The 14,274-nt window shown below is 32.6% G+C and overlaps 1 protein-coding gene across 1 annotated transcript in view; it reads left to right on the top strand.

The window, feature by feature from the left end:
* The window catches only part of DNAH5 (dynein axonemal heavy chain 5), a 290,296-nt gene that overhangs the window by 114,451 nt on the left and 161,571 nt on the right, over window positions 1-14,274 (top strand). Inside the window, exons 36-41 of the mRNA XM_051973471.1 lie at window positions 2,091-2,269; window positions 2,673-2,860; window positions 4,366-4,560; window positions 6,396-6,530; window positions 7,570-7,677; window positions 11,298-11,451. Coding sequence (XP_051829431.1) covers window positions 2,091-2,269; window positions 2,673-2,860; window positions 4,366-4,560; window positions 6,396-6,530; window positions 7,570-7,677; window positions 11,298-11,451 — 959 coding nt within the window. The remainder of the gene's footprint in view (window positions 1-2,090; window positions 2,270-2,672; window positions 2,861-4,365; window positions 4,561-6,395; window positions 6,531-7,569; window positions 7,678-11,297; window positions 11,452-14,274) is intronic.

Below are 14,274 nucleotides of genomic sequence, written 5' to 3'. Positions count from 1 at the left end.
TCATAGAGGTTTCTACACCAGAAGGTCCCCACACTAATGAACTCACCAGTTCAAGATAGCTTTATAAAATTGTGCAAAAAAGCATAGTAGGAACAAAGTACTTTGGATTTGCATACTCATATATCCTTTTTCTACTGCCACTTTTGTTAATACTTTAAATTAACATCATTTAAACTAAATTAATGCATGAAGGACACCATCTTTTTTGTCCTCTTTCTCCTTGCAGGTTACTGCATGATCAGAAAAATAAGAGGATATAAAAGTAATGAGCATTCTTCTGTTCCATATCATGGGGAATTATGTGAGGGAAAAGGAGTCACTAGATATGACAAGGTAGAAGTAGGTGATAGGAAAAAAAAACAGTGAAATTAGGAAAAAAGAACATAGAAAAATATACTAGAAATGAGTGTTTGAGATAGAATACTGAGGAGAATGAAGAAAATAATACAAATATGTACACACATAGTGATATACATGCAAAGACCCTGTGCCACTATCCCTCAATGATGATTGATGCCTTGTCATTAAGACAGGCTTATTTAAGTAGCTGTGTCTTGATGGAGAGAGGAAAGTGACTCTGTGCCACATGCTTAAGCACTTCCCATTTAAACATTATGATTGTATATTGATTTGACATTTAAGTTGGTTATCTGTTTTTCCTTGTAAACCAGAAACATTCCTGTTAAAATAATGTTTGAACAATATATTAGTTGATTATCCAATGTTTGTTAGTTTCTAAATAATAATTGATTTTGGAAGCTCTACTCTAAATGGAATTCAACAGGGGCTCTATTATTATCTGTACTGCAGGAACCAGAGTGATTTATCCCAGAAGTAAGATGAAATTAAACAAAGGGCTAGTTTAGACATGCTCACTAGTGGTCCCCATTCTTTATTTAATAGATGTATTTTCCTCTTTATTTTCCTGTACAAAGTTATTTGCATTTTAATAAGCATGTTTTTTTTTAAATAGGTATTTGCAGAATATTGATGCAAGTTGTCCTCATACTTTTTATTTTGACATATCTATTCTGAAATATTCTATTAAAATTTAAGATTGCATTAAAACTTTCAGGACATACTATCCTTATATTTTATATGTGAATATGTATGTATAAAAAGAATATATTCTATTTTCATATATACATACAACATATTCCATATAACTACTCCACATATATACATGTTAATATTCACAATATCCATAAACACCAAATTATAAATATAAAATGCAGTTTTAAAGCTTGATGGTATTTGTGGTCCATTTGCATAGATCACAACCCTTTTCCTATTTAGTACACAAGAAAAGATCTTTGTGGCTTATATTGTCAAAGAAATATGTCATACTGTGGTGACTCTGGTGGTCACTTCTACAAATTTAGCTAAAATGGAAGGGATCTATACTGAAAGTCTTTCATTATATTTTTAATTGAAATAATTCTTCACTGTTTTTGTGGAATATCAGTAATAAATAGTCCTATTCTATAAATTGATTCCTTTCACATTATATTGTCTGGGCAATTTTGTACCACATCTAACTTTTAATCAATGCAGTTTTCCAACTTGAACAGTCACAAGACCAGCATAGATAAATGTGTGTGTATGTGTGTGTGTGTGTGTGTGTGTGTGTGTATGTGTGTGTGTGAAAGAGAGAGAGACAGAGAGACAGAGAAACAGAGACAGAGTAAGAGAGAGACAGAGAGAGAGAGAGAGAGAGAGAGAGAGAAAGAGAGAGAGAGACACACACACACACACACATTTAGACAAATGAGCTGGGGGAGACAGAAATTCACTGAGTCACAATTTGTGTTTACCAGGAAGTAATGTTTGTTTTGTGATAATTTATTCATTTATCCAAACTGAGTACAATCAAATAAAAGACCATAAAGATCATCTACCATATCTTTTTTATCTGGTAGAGAAGAAATTGAGATCGTAAGGGTTAAATGGCTTGTCTAAGATCATAGATCTCAAATCCAAATTTTTTTATTCCCAAATCAGAACTTTCTTCATATTGTATGATTTCTTATCCATTTCCCCAACCCTGTCAATATCAGTCATATTTCCTTCCTCTCTTCATACTTCTATAGATGTTATATCACGTTGGCTCAGGCTTTGGGAATGAGCATGGGAGGAGCACCTGCTGGTCCTGCAGGGACTGGCAAAACAGAAACTACAAAAGATATGGGCAGGTGCCTTGGTAAATATGTGGTGGTTTTCAACTGTTCAGACCAGATGGATTTCCGAGGCCTGGGAAGAATTTTTAAAGGTGAGGGCCAATAGTCAAAGTACAATAATATAAATTGCTAGTTTTTCTTAATAGTTTGATTTTTTTATGATCAAAAATCAATCAAAACTCAGTGAGAATCTTGAATAATACTAGAATGGGCCATTTGTACAAACGTTATCTACATCACCAAACTATTGTAGAATTGTTTTTATTTAAATTGCTAGATCTGAGCTAATGAAGGATACTATGTGAACCATGTTCCAGAGCCAGTTGTTCTGTTCACTTTACTTAACTTCTATTTCCCCATACACTCCTATTTTATTTCTGAGTGAACTGATCTCTAATTTACTTTGACAGCAGCCTTCTTCCTTTATAACACTCTTATCCTCAACTCTCTGATACTATATATTAATCGGATTCTCTCTTTAAATTTCTTTCTAAGGGCTGGCACAGTCAGGGTCCTGGGGCTGCTTTGATGAATTTAACCGTATTGATCTACCAGTATTATCTGTTGCTGCACAGCAAATCTCCATTATTCTGACATGTAAAAAAGAACGTAAAAAGAGTTTTATTTTTACTGATGGAGACACGGTACAGATGAATCCAGAATTTGGACTCTTTCTAACTATGGTAAGAAAATATAAAATTAACTGCTGAATTTCCTACATTGTAATCACAGATTCAATGTTTTTTCTTAAGAATATAATTTTAGTTGCTTCTCATTAGTAAAAATTGAGATTATGTACTTTAAGATACATTTTATATGCATTAATTTATTTGCTTCTAGCAAGATACTAATAATTTATCAGTTTAGATTGTTTTTATATATACATATGCATATATACACATATATACATTTATATGTATACATAATATAGATATGTATATGTATGTATGCTTTATATATTTGCATGTGTATATATGTGTATATATACATATGCATATATGGTTATATATATATGTATAAAAACGTGTGTGTGTTGATACTTAGCCTTAAAAATAAGAAGATCTAAGTTAAAGGCAGTCTACTACATCCTGGCTTTATGACCTTAGGCAGGTCGATTAAATGCTTAATTCCAAGCAGTTCTCTCAGACTTAGCTGCTGATGGGTTCATCTATACTGGTAAAGAAGATGCCTTATTGGCAGGTCCATTTTTTGATGACAACACAGGTCTGGCTAGTTAAGAAATGCATAGACATTAGTCTTGCTTGATGGTTCATAGGATGGTAAATCTGGTTAATGACCTTAGTCAAGAGTTGGAAGGGATCTTACAGATAATTTTAATCAGTTATCTTACAGATGAAAAATCACAGGGTTAGAAAGGTACAGTAGCTTTCCTAATTTCACACACACAGCAAGAGAAAAAAAAAGTAGGATTCAAGTCTAAGTTTTCTTAATGCAAAGTTGTTCCCTCCCTGGTAGCAATTGCAGATTTATTGAATCTGCATCATATGTCTCTTTTGATGTGGCTTTTGTATGTGCTTAATGCTCTATGATAGCAGTTTATGAGAACAGAACTAAGTTTTATTTAATTTTTACTTCCAGTTCATTGTTATTTGCAAAAGTCTTCAGGTATTTCTTTCTTGGCCAAACCACTTGGAGAACCATTTAAGTCATGGAAATGTTACAAACTATGTTAGTGAAGAGAATAAATTATCAGTCTTTTGGGAGGTTTGAAGCATCTCCAGGTGCTTCATTCAATACTTTGCAAGTAACAACTATCTATCCTGAGCTGAGCCTCACTCAGGACAGATTTCTGATAATTTAGATTGATACTGTAATAAAATGAAACATTTATAAGTCATGTAACAATTACCAACAGGAGATTTACTTAGCCCTAGCAGAAGTATTTTCAACAAAGATAGCTCTAAAGAACTCTTTGAGATAATTCAGCTGAGTGAAGCTTCAGTCCAATTCCTCTGGCCAAAAATCTTAGAAGTCATTCAGCATTTTATAGCTGCTTTGAACTCAGGTTTGTATTGAGACTGAGCTTTTGGTCTCCTGGGCTAAATCTTTGCAGGACTTCTCTATACTTTTAAAGGTAAAACTAACCTAACTGTATGGGGAAGGGAGCTAGAAAATTGCTTATATTGTAGTATTTAATAACTATTTTATTAAAATCTTTTCTGTTTAGAACCCTGGATATGCTGGTCGACAAGAGTTACCAGAAAATTTAAAGATTAACTTCCGTTCAGTGGCTATGATGGTTCCTGATCGCCAAATTATAATCCGGGTGAAGCTGGCTAGTTGTGGTTTCATTGATAACATTGTTTTAGCAAGGAAGTTTTTCACATTATATAAACTGTGTGAGGAGCAGCTCTCTAAGCAGGTGCGACCATCTCAAAGTTGTCTTGCATCAACACATCACTTGATGTCTTCAAAATTTTATTTGTTGGAAAACTACATAGGGGGTGAGGATTTAAAACAAAAGTACAAGTACCACTACAATAATAATCTTCACACACACCAGAAAAGGACCAATTAAAATGTGGAACATAAATGTGTGCCACAGATGTGGCTGTCTATGAACTAAGTGGACCTGGGATTAATCCTATCTTTGATATGTATTATGTAATCCCAGGAAATTGTGGAAGACTAAAAACTGAAATGAAAGTATCATCCCGAATGGGTAGAAAGAGATTGCTTGTTTGAAGCACAAATTTTAAAATGTTATATATCAGAAACAATATTAAGAAAGAACTAATCATATTAATTATACTATATAAAATATGTGATAATTATATCACATATTAATACAACATAATTTATGTTATAATTACAAATGTGATTAAATTAAATTTAATTTTGTATGATTATAAATTATATATATAGATATATATATTTATATATATCTATATATATATATACATATGAAAGCAGGGATTGTATTACACTTATGATTTTGTTAGTAGAGGGAGTTCCCACTGTGGCTGCAGGGCAGTGACTCTCCTGTAATTTATAGTCTTAAAAAGTGAGGACACTGAAAAATAACTTGCCCATGGCATGCAATTGTGAGAGACAGGACTTGGATATTGACTTTTTTTTTGACCCATATGTTTTCTCCTCTTTCCAAAACTAGGTTGCCTCTTAGCCAGGTTATGAGTAGACATTTAATAAATGTTGAATCAAGGAATTATTGCATTTAATCCTATCTATGTACTCTCATCTTCCACTACAACATTGTAGAACTTTAGTGTTAAAAAGGTCCTGGGAGACCATGAATTCAAATTCTCCAGCTTTCTTAATTTTCTAGATAATAAGAATGAAAGCATGCTGCAGCCAATTAATATTTAATTTTTGGTGTGAATGCTTTGTGATTTGGACTAAAATTTGGACAGCAAATACTATAAATCAAGGATTGATTTATTGTTTTGTTCATTGTCTTAGATCTAGACTCTAGACCAGAATGTGATGAAAAAATGTTCATAATATAGATAAGATTTACAAGTATGTCTTACTCTTTTTGGGGGAGGGGAGGAGTTGATTATTATATGATTACCAGCATACGCCTGAAAAGGAAAACCCAGAAAGTAGATTACTTAGCAAAGTTTTGTGCCTAATCTACTATAACCTTTTCACAGTAGATCCCACATTCTGTGCATCCTGAATGTTTCAAACCATCTTGTCAACCATTTGACTATCTTATTCTGTCTTTCTTTTGTCACTCAAGTCATGTTTTTGAGTTTTTATTTAATGCTTCAAGCCTCTATATGCCTGTGTTCTGTTTTCAGTCCACCCTCTTCATCTGTTTGTCTTCTTCTTCTAAGTTGTTTCTTATATTGCTGTCGTCTATATATAGAATAGCTTCTTCCTTTATAGTAAAACAATATCCTTCTCTTTCTTCAAGTTGAAAGTGAGGTTCTCTGCATAACACTAAATAATTTCTTCTATTATTGTAGTACTACTAAGATATTTTCTTGCGAATTCTTGTCCTCATTGAATAAATTTCACAAAATGAATAGAATACATGTTCTCTACTTGCTTTTCAATGTATTCTGAGAGAAGCCTGTGCTTAGCACCTATTGTTTAAGCATGTTTATCAATGAATAATCATCATTTAATCAGCATTGCACTGTCTGGTAATCTTTCTGGATATATTAGATATTTTTTCCCAAAAGCTATTATTGAAATAATAAAAATATTTTTAAAACATTTTATTGTTAGGTGCATTATGATTTTGGACTACGTAATATTTTATCAGTACTCAGGACTTTAGGAGCAGCAAAAAGAGCTAACCCCACTGACACAGAATCAACCATTGTCATGCGTGTGCTAAGAGATATGAATCTTTCTAAACTGGTAAGCTTTATAGATGGGCATGTAACAGTTAAGCACCAGTTTAATTGATCAAGCATGAATAGCTGTTAGAGATGTTTATTAGAGATACTAATTAGAGAAGTTAATTACTACAAAAACACTAAGGAAAATAAAAATGATTCTATATTGTAGCCAGCATAATCTATATTTATTGTGATTTTCATAGTAAATGACTGAACATGGACAAAATAGTTATAGCAGGAAAGCTGAATGAAGAAATTTTATCAGTCAAGGTCCTATTTATATTTCAATTATTAACTATTTATTTTTATTTATTTAAACCACAACTTTTCTCCCTTTTATTGCCAATAAGATAGCAAATTATTTAAATTGTGCAAAAATCGAAGAAACTTAGAGTTTTAAAATTTCAAAGCAGAGAATGAAGATCAGCCAGCAATTCTCTATATAGATAGACACAGTTGGAAGAATCCAAAGGCAAAATGTTACATTTAATACATTCTGAATTAAGAATCAGGAAACCTGAGTTCAAATGTCACCTCATGCTTATTAATTGTGTAACTCGGGAAATGTTGCTTAACCTGCCTTGTTCTCATTTCCTCTAGATATAAAGTGAGAAGATTATACTTGATGACCTCTAATGTTCTTTCTAGTATTAAATCTATATTTCTTTTTTTCTGTGGTCTTAACAGATGTTCATTTTTCACCAGAAAACTATGAATAGAAGTCTTATTTCCTCAATTTGCTAATGAGTTCTTATCTATTATAGCTATTGGTGTAGTTTTTAAAATTCTTTAATTGGAACATGTAGAAACAGAATAATGCAAGCAAGGCTTTGTGTCATATTTGATAGTCATTACATATGGCATTTTTCTTTGATTTTTGGTAATGATGAACGCATATAGGTTCAAAATAAGATGGTACATATATTTATTAATGATTGTCATATGTAGAACTGTATTGGTCTTTTTAGAAATTAGGGGAAAATCTTTATTTTACTGGTAAAATGATTTGTTTTTCTTTTCATTTCCTTTCCCTAATCTTTTCTTTTCTTTTCACATAGATTGATGAGGATGAACCTTTATTTCTAAGTCTGATCGAAGATCTTTTCCCAAACATACAACTTGATAAGGCAGGTTATCCTGAACTGGAAGCTGCAATTGACAGAAAGGTAACAAATTTGTGTGTGTGTGTGTGTGTGTGTGTGTGTATGTAAGATACTTGTTTTATGTTGTTGTTTCTGAATTAAATGGAGATACAATGAGGCCCTTATGGACCTCAAGAGAGATTGCATCAGTGCATTTAGTTATGCTTTTAATTTTTTTTAATTGGAGTAACCAAAAGGTTTATAATAAAATGAAACAACCTAAGAAACCAGAAGACTTAAGTTCTAATCTTGGTTCTAGCACTTTAAAAAAACTATATGATTTAAGTATCATAATCAATTTCTCTGGGTCATTATCTATAAAATGATGATAACAATGCCTTCTGTTCACACTTCATAAAAAGAACTAGAAACTCTGTATCTCTCTGTGTCTCTGTGTCTCTCTTTGTCTCTGCTCTCTCTACACATACATATGTGTATAACACATGCTTATACATACAAAGAATCACACATCTATGCATGAATGTATGTATAGTGAATTCTCAGATGAAGAAACTGCTTCTAGCATAACAGATTAATACTTTCTGGACAATTAAAAGTCTTAGATAGTTGTTTAGAACAGTGGTGTCATGGCAAAATTCTTAGTGTCAGAATCTTGTTGAAATGCAATTGGGAAATGTTTAACAAAATAAATATATAATATGGTGCAAATAATGTTAGTTTGGGTCAATATTCAGATTGCAAGGATCTGTCTCTATTTGAGTTTGGCACCACTGGACTGATAATATTAACTAAATTGTTCCCATTTCATGAAACCAATTTGTGTCAGAGATAGGACTTGAACTCAGGTCTTCCTGACTGATGGGCCCCTCTCTAGTCACTGTATTGCAATGCCTCTTTACCTTAGAGATGAGCACCAAATGCAGAAATATAAATATAGCATGTAGAAAACTCAAAATCACCATATAAGTATAAGCTGTTTGTTTTGTAAATGAAATTAAAAAAGATTATAAATGATTATGTATGAAAATAAACTTTTGTTATTTATAGGTTTTAAAATTGTGAAATCAATTTTAATAAGATAGTTTATTTCCACATCTCCTTTCTGAATATTTATCAATGTTTTGTTCTTAATTGTATTTACATAGATCTAAATAGTGTGTTTATTGTTCTTTTCTCTTGTTGATAATAATCTTGGAGAGTAGTCTTAGTAGTGAGTTGACAGGGTCAAATTAATTTTTTAGTTTTTTAAAAAATTTATTTTAAAAAATAGCCCTTTATAATTTTCAGTATTAACCTTTGCAAAACCTTGTGTGCCAAAATTTTCTCCCTTACTTTCTCCCTCTCCCCCTTCCCAAGAAAGCAAGCAATTTGATATAGGTTAAACATGTGCAGTTCTTCTAAACACATTTCCATATTTGCAATGTATAAGAAAAATCAGATCAAAATGGGGAAAAAACATGAAAAAAACACAACCAAACAACAACAAAAGGATGAAAATACTACGATTTGATCCACATTCAATCTCCATAGTTCTCTCTCTGGATGTGATTGGTATGTTCTATTCCAAGTCTACTGGAATTGCCTTGAATCACCACATTGTTGAGAAGAGCCAAGTGTATCACAATTGATCATCATATAATCTTGTTGTTACTATAAGCAATGTCTGCTTGGTTCTCTCACTTTTCTCAGCACCAATTCCTGTAAGTTTTTCCAGGCTTTCCTGAAATTGACCTACTCATCATTTCTTATAGAACAATAATATTCTATTACATTCATATATTAAAACATATTCAGCCATTTCCCAACTGATGAGCATCCTTGTCCTAACAAAAAAGCCTACTACAAACATATTTGCACATCTGATTCTTTTTCTCTCTCTTTTTTTATCTCTTTGCGGTATAGACCTAGTAGTGACACACCTAGATCAAATGTATGTACAGTTTTATAGCCTTTTGGGCATAGTTCCAAATTGCTCTCTAGATTGCTTGGATCATTTCACAACTCAGCTAACAAAGTATTAATGTCCAGTTTTCCCACATTCCTTCTAACATTTATCTTTATCTTTTCCTGTCATCCTAGCCAATCTGAGAGGTATAAAATGGTACCTCAGAGTTTTCTTAATTTGAATTTCTTTGGTCAGTAGTGATTTAGAGCATCTTTTCAAATTATTGTAGATGGCTTTAATTTCTTCATATAAAAATTGTTTGTTCATATCCTTTGAACATTTATCAATTGGGGAATAGTTCATATTCTTATAAATTTGAATCAATTATATATTTTAGAAATGATACGTCTAGCAGAAACATTGTCTGTAAACACCCCCCCCCACATAGTTTACTACTTCCCTTTTAATCTTTGCTATATTGGTTTTGTTTGCTCAAAACCTTTTTAATTTAATGTAATAAAAATTATTCATTTTGCATTTCATAATGTTCTTAAGTTCTTCTTTGGCTACAAATTCCTTTCTTTTCCACAGATCTTAGAGGTAAACTATCCCTTGTTCTCCTAATTTACTTTTAGTATCATCCTTTATGTATAAAACATGAACCCATTTCAATCTTATCTTGGTATGCATGTTAAATGTTGGTTAATACTTAGTTTCTGCCATACTATAATCTAGTTTTCCCAGAAATTTTTTGTCAAATAGTAAGTTCTTATCCCAGAAACTTGGGTTAATCAAACACTGGATTATTATAGTCATTGTCTATTGTATCTTGTGAAGCTAATCTATTTCAGTGATCCACTGCTCTGTTTCTTAGCCAGTATCAAATAGTTTGGATGAGTGCCTCGTTATAATATAGTCTTAGGTCTATAACAGCTAAAACACCCTCCTTTTCATTCTCCCTCCCCCCATTTTTTCCCTTGGAGTATTTTTAATGTATTGATCAATCAAGAGATCAACAATATTTACATGACTGTTTTGTGACAGGACTTTTTAAAAGTCTTATATTCCATCAGTGACATGTGTATAGGAAGGTAACATGTCATATGTGTTGTATATAATTGTATGAAAGCTTTATCTAAAGTTAATAGAAGATACTAGCATCTCCTGGGAAGAATAAAGGCTTTATGAAGAAGGTGGACATTGATCTGAGACTTGAGGGAAGCTAAAGATTCAAAGTAGAAGTGAAGAGGGAGTATATTCTAAACATGGGGGCCAGACAGTACAAATGCATGGAGATGATGCTATGAATGAAAACACTAAGGACAATTTGACTAGACTGTGTTAAAATGAGTAATGTGCAATAAGACTGGAATACTAGGTTGAGGCCAGATTGCCAAGTGCTTTAAATGCCCAGTAGTAGATTTGATATTTAATCCTAGAGGCAATAGGAAATCACTGTGGTTTATTCAGTAGGATTGATATGGCCAGATTTGCAGAGTATGAAAATCATGGGTGAGGATGATTGAGAATTAGGAAGTAAAATGAGTAGTAGTCAAATTAGTAGAGAACTTAAACTCATTTTTATTGTTTCAAACTTTATTCTTAAATTATTTTCTTGATATGGACTCAACCAAAGATATTAGGCAACCAATATCATATTTCCTTTTGGCTATTTATAGCATCAGTAAATCATTGAAACTAGGCATTTACCACATTTGTGAGTGTATATTAAATCTGATTTTACAAATTGAATCTTACATTAAATTGGATTGACTTTGTTATTTGGTTATGGTTTCAGGTTGACGAAGCTGGTTTAATTAATCATCCTCCTTGGAAGCTGAAAGTTATCCAACTGTTTGAAACACAACGGGTGAGGCATGGAATGATGACCTTGGGACCTAGTGGTTCAGGGAAAACAACCTGCATCTACACTTTAATGAAATCAATGACAGGTATGAAAACATTTGAGTTGTAAGTTATCCCAAATTGAAATAGTAGTCCTGCACTCTACTTGTGAGCCCTCTACTTCATTCAGATCCAATTTCTCGGGTACAATATTTTTTTGAAATTCTTTGAATCTAAAGGGGAGAAAGGAATAGACTAAAGAGTAGGTTAAAGAGTCTAGTAACTGGGTGGTTTCCATGAGGTCCTGGTTTTAAAGCTTTGTTAGCTGATAAAGGGCAAGGGCAAGCTTTTGTGGAAGCAATATTCATGTGTATGAGCCATTTATAATGAGTGTTAAAAAGGACAGGGACCCTGTTAGATTCTAGGATTGGGTTCTAACTTTACTTTTATAAATCTATTCTAAGACTTTTGTAAAAAACTAAATAAAAGATCAAGACACATTCTCTGATCTCAGAGAACTTAGAATAGAATATAAAATGTACAATGATAAATATAATTTAAAATTATATTTGATAAATATAGAAGACATCTAGGACAAATAATATGAGAAGTATCGGAATGAAAAGATTAATTGCTGCTGATTATGACATCAGCAATCATTAATTCAAATAAGTAAAGAAGTGTGGAAAGCGCCCTGTGCAGTAACTCAAAAGATTGGCTTGAGCAGGATAGGGGTGGGAATAAAACCTAGACCTGTGATTTCATTGGCATAAGGAGGTATTATTGAAGAATGTCCTTTACCAATGTATCTTGACATCTCTGAATCTTATTTTTTTAGAGAAATGTCTAGAGGACTGAGAGGTTAAGTGATTACACAGGGTCACATCACCAATATGACTCAGCAGTCTATTTGAATACAGATCTTGCTTCCAAGGTCAGCCAGCTCCCTGTGCACTAGGCCACACTGCCTTTTACGTAATCAACAAATCAGTTTGTCAAAGGAAGTAATGCTTATTTTTATTCAGTTTTTCATTTCATCTTGGTATTGACATATGACTTCTAGAACTGGATTTAATATTTTCCTTCTTCAATGTGTTGTTGCCCAATTCTCACCAAACAATCTTGCTCAAGATGCACAAATTTTGGTTGATCTCTTCTAAGTTTTAACTTGTCGACATCAATTTTGGTAGCTAGCCAAGTATCCTCTTTGGTAGTTCCTGTCCCTCGAGAGAGCCAGATACAATAGGACAAAAATCACAGAAAGCTCATTAGATAAGCAGCTTTTGTACTCAGTTTCCTCATGAGACTTGCATTCTTCAGACAGATTTTCTGTTTTGATAGTAATCAGTCATCTGCAGATCCCAACTTCCTAGAGGGTCTCCTCCCAACTATCACTGTGTATATATTCTTCAGCTTTTCAGTCAGGTTTCAAGTAAAACTGAATGTTTATTGCTTTTTCTCATTCTGCTCAATTGAAAAGCCAAATATATATATTTTTTCTGGGTAATATAATAATTTCATTATAATACCAGCAGATTATTAATAAAAGAATGATTATTTGACTATCTCTCTTAAGCCAAAATCTCTAATAGTGGTGGGGTCAAAGTTTATATTCCCTTTGAAGAGGTGTTTCTGTGGGATGGGAATCAATTTGTATTGGTTAAGGCAAAGATATGGACTATATTAAAATGAAGGCTTGGTTGTATGTGAGGAGTACCTCAAATCTTGATTAAAGAGACATCAATTTCCTTATCACCTGTTTTCATAATAGGGAAAATCAACCTTTCTCCAGGCCTCACTGAGCAAACATAATGAATAGGAATAAACCAATTCACCCATACTTAAATTTTCTTTTACTCTTTGCTTAGATTCTGAATTGGGTAAATTTCTGAGAAATTTCTCACAGTGCTTGGTTTTCTCAAAATTCTAGAGAAAAGTACGAGTCAGAAATGAGGTTCAGCACTGGGAGCTGAGGACAAATTATATACTCTAAAAATAGGTAGCCCCAGGACTCTGTAAGATCATCTACCCTTAGAGCTTAGCAAAGAGCTATCTATATATTCCATAAGAGAATGTCATGGAGGTTGGATAAAAGAACTTACAGAATCTAGGAGCTTTGTATTACCTCTTTGTCATAAGTGCTCTCTAAGGTTGATTCCACTTTTCCACTGACTCTGAATGTACTTGAAGGAGAGTGTGGCCAAGACTTTATGGGAGAATGCTTAATAGCAACTATTTTGTTCCATTGTTACATTTTTAAAGCTAACTAAGTTTGTCTAAGTAATCATGGAAGTACATCTAAAGGGAGCCCATGAATGATACTATTACAAAGTAACTCCTTTCTAACTCCTTGTACTTAGTCCTATGATCTTGAAGATGCAAGTAGTTAGTCACCATTTAGAGAATCAACTTGCCTTTGCAAATGGACATTAGGAGGATAAGCTCAAAAGGTTTGTTGCATAAGGACATGATCTGTCCTATTTTAAAATAATATTCCATGTCTTTAGCTTAAAATAATCCGTAACCAAAATGTTTTATACAACAATTAGTTTCCAGAAAAGTACTGAATGAAAGGTATATTTTCTTCAATTTGAATTTTTTTTTTCATATGGTTTGTAGTTCTAGACAAGTCATGATTTGAGCAGAATAGCCAAATCAGCCAAGAACTAAATTAGATAAGTTTTCTTCCAGACTTTTAAATTTGGCATGGCTAGAAAATAGAAATCTATTGCTGGTGAAATAATCAGAACTCTTTTGGCTAACAAATTAGCAATTGAAGCACAGATCCTTTTGTAATGACTTTTTAAATGACTGCCAGAAAACATATTCATGTGTTGCCTTAGTTTCACTTCCTTAGAAATAATGTAGTATATATTCACAATAGAAGATCAAACAGGATGATCATTTTGGAAGAGATGAGTCTGAAGTAT

Source organism: Antechinus flavipes, chromosome 1, assembly GCF_016432865.1.
Source record: "Antechinus flavipes isolate AdamAnt ecotype Samford, QLD, Australia chromosome 1, AdamAnt_v2, whole genome shotgun sequence".
Lineage (NCBI taxonomy): Eukaryota > Metazoa > Chordata > Mammalia > Dasyuromorphia > Dasyuridae > Antechinus > Antechinus flavipes.
This window is presented reverse-complemented; position numbering and strand designations above follow the sequence as displayed.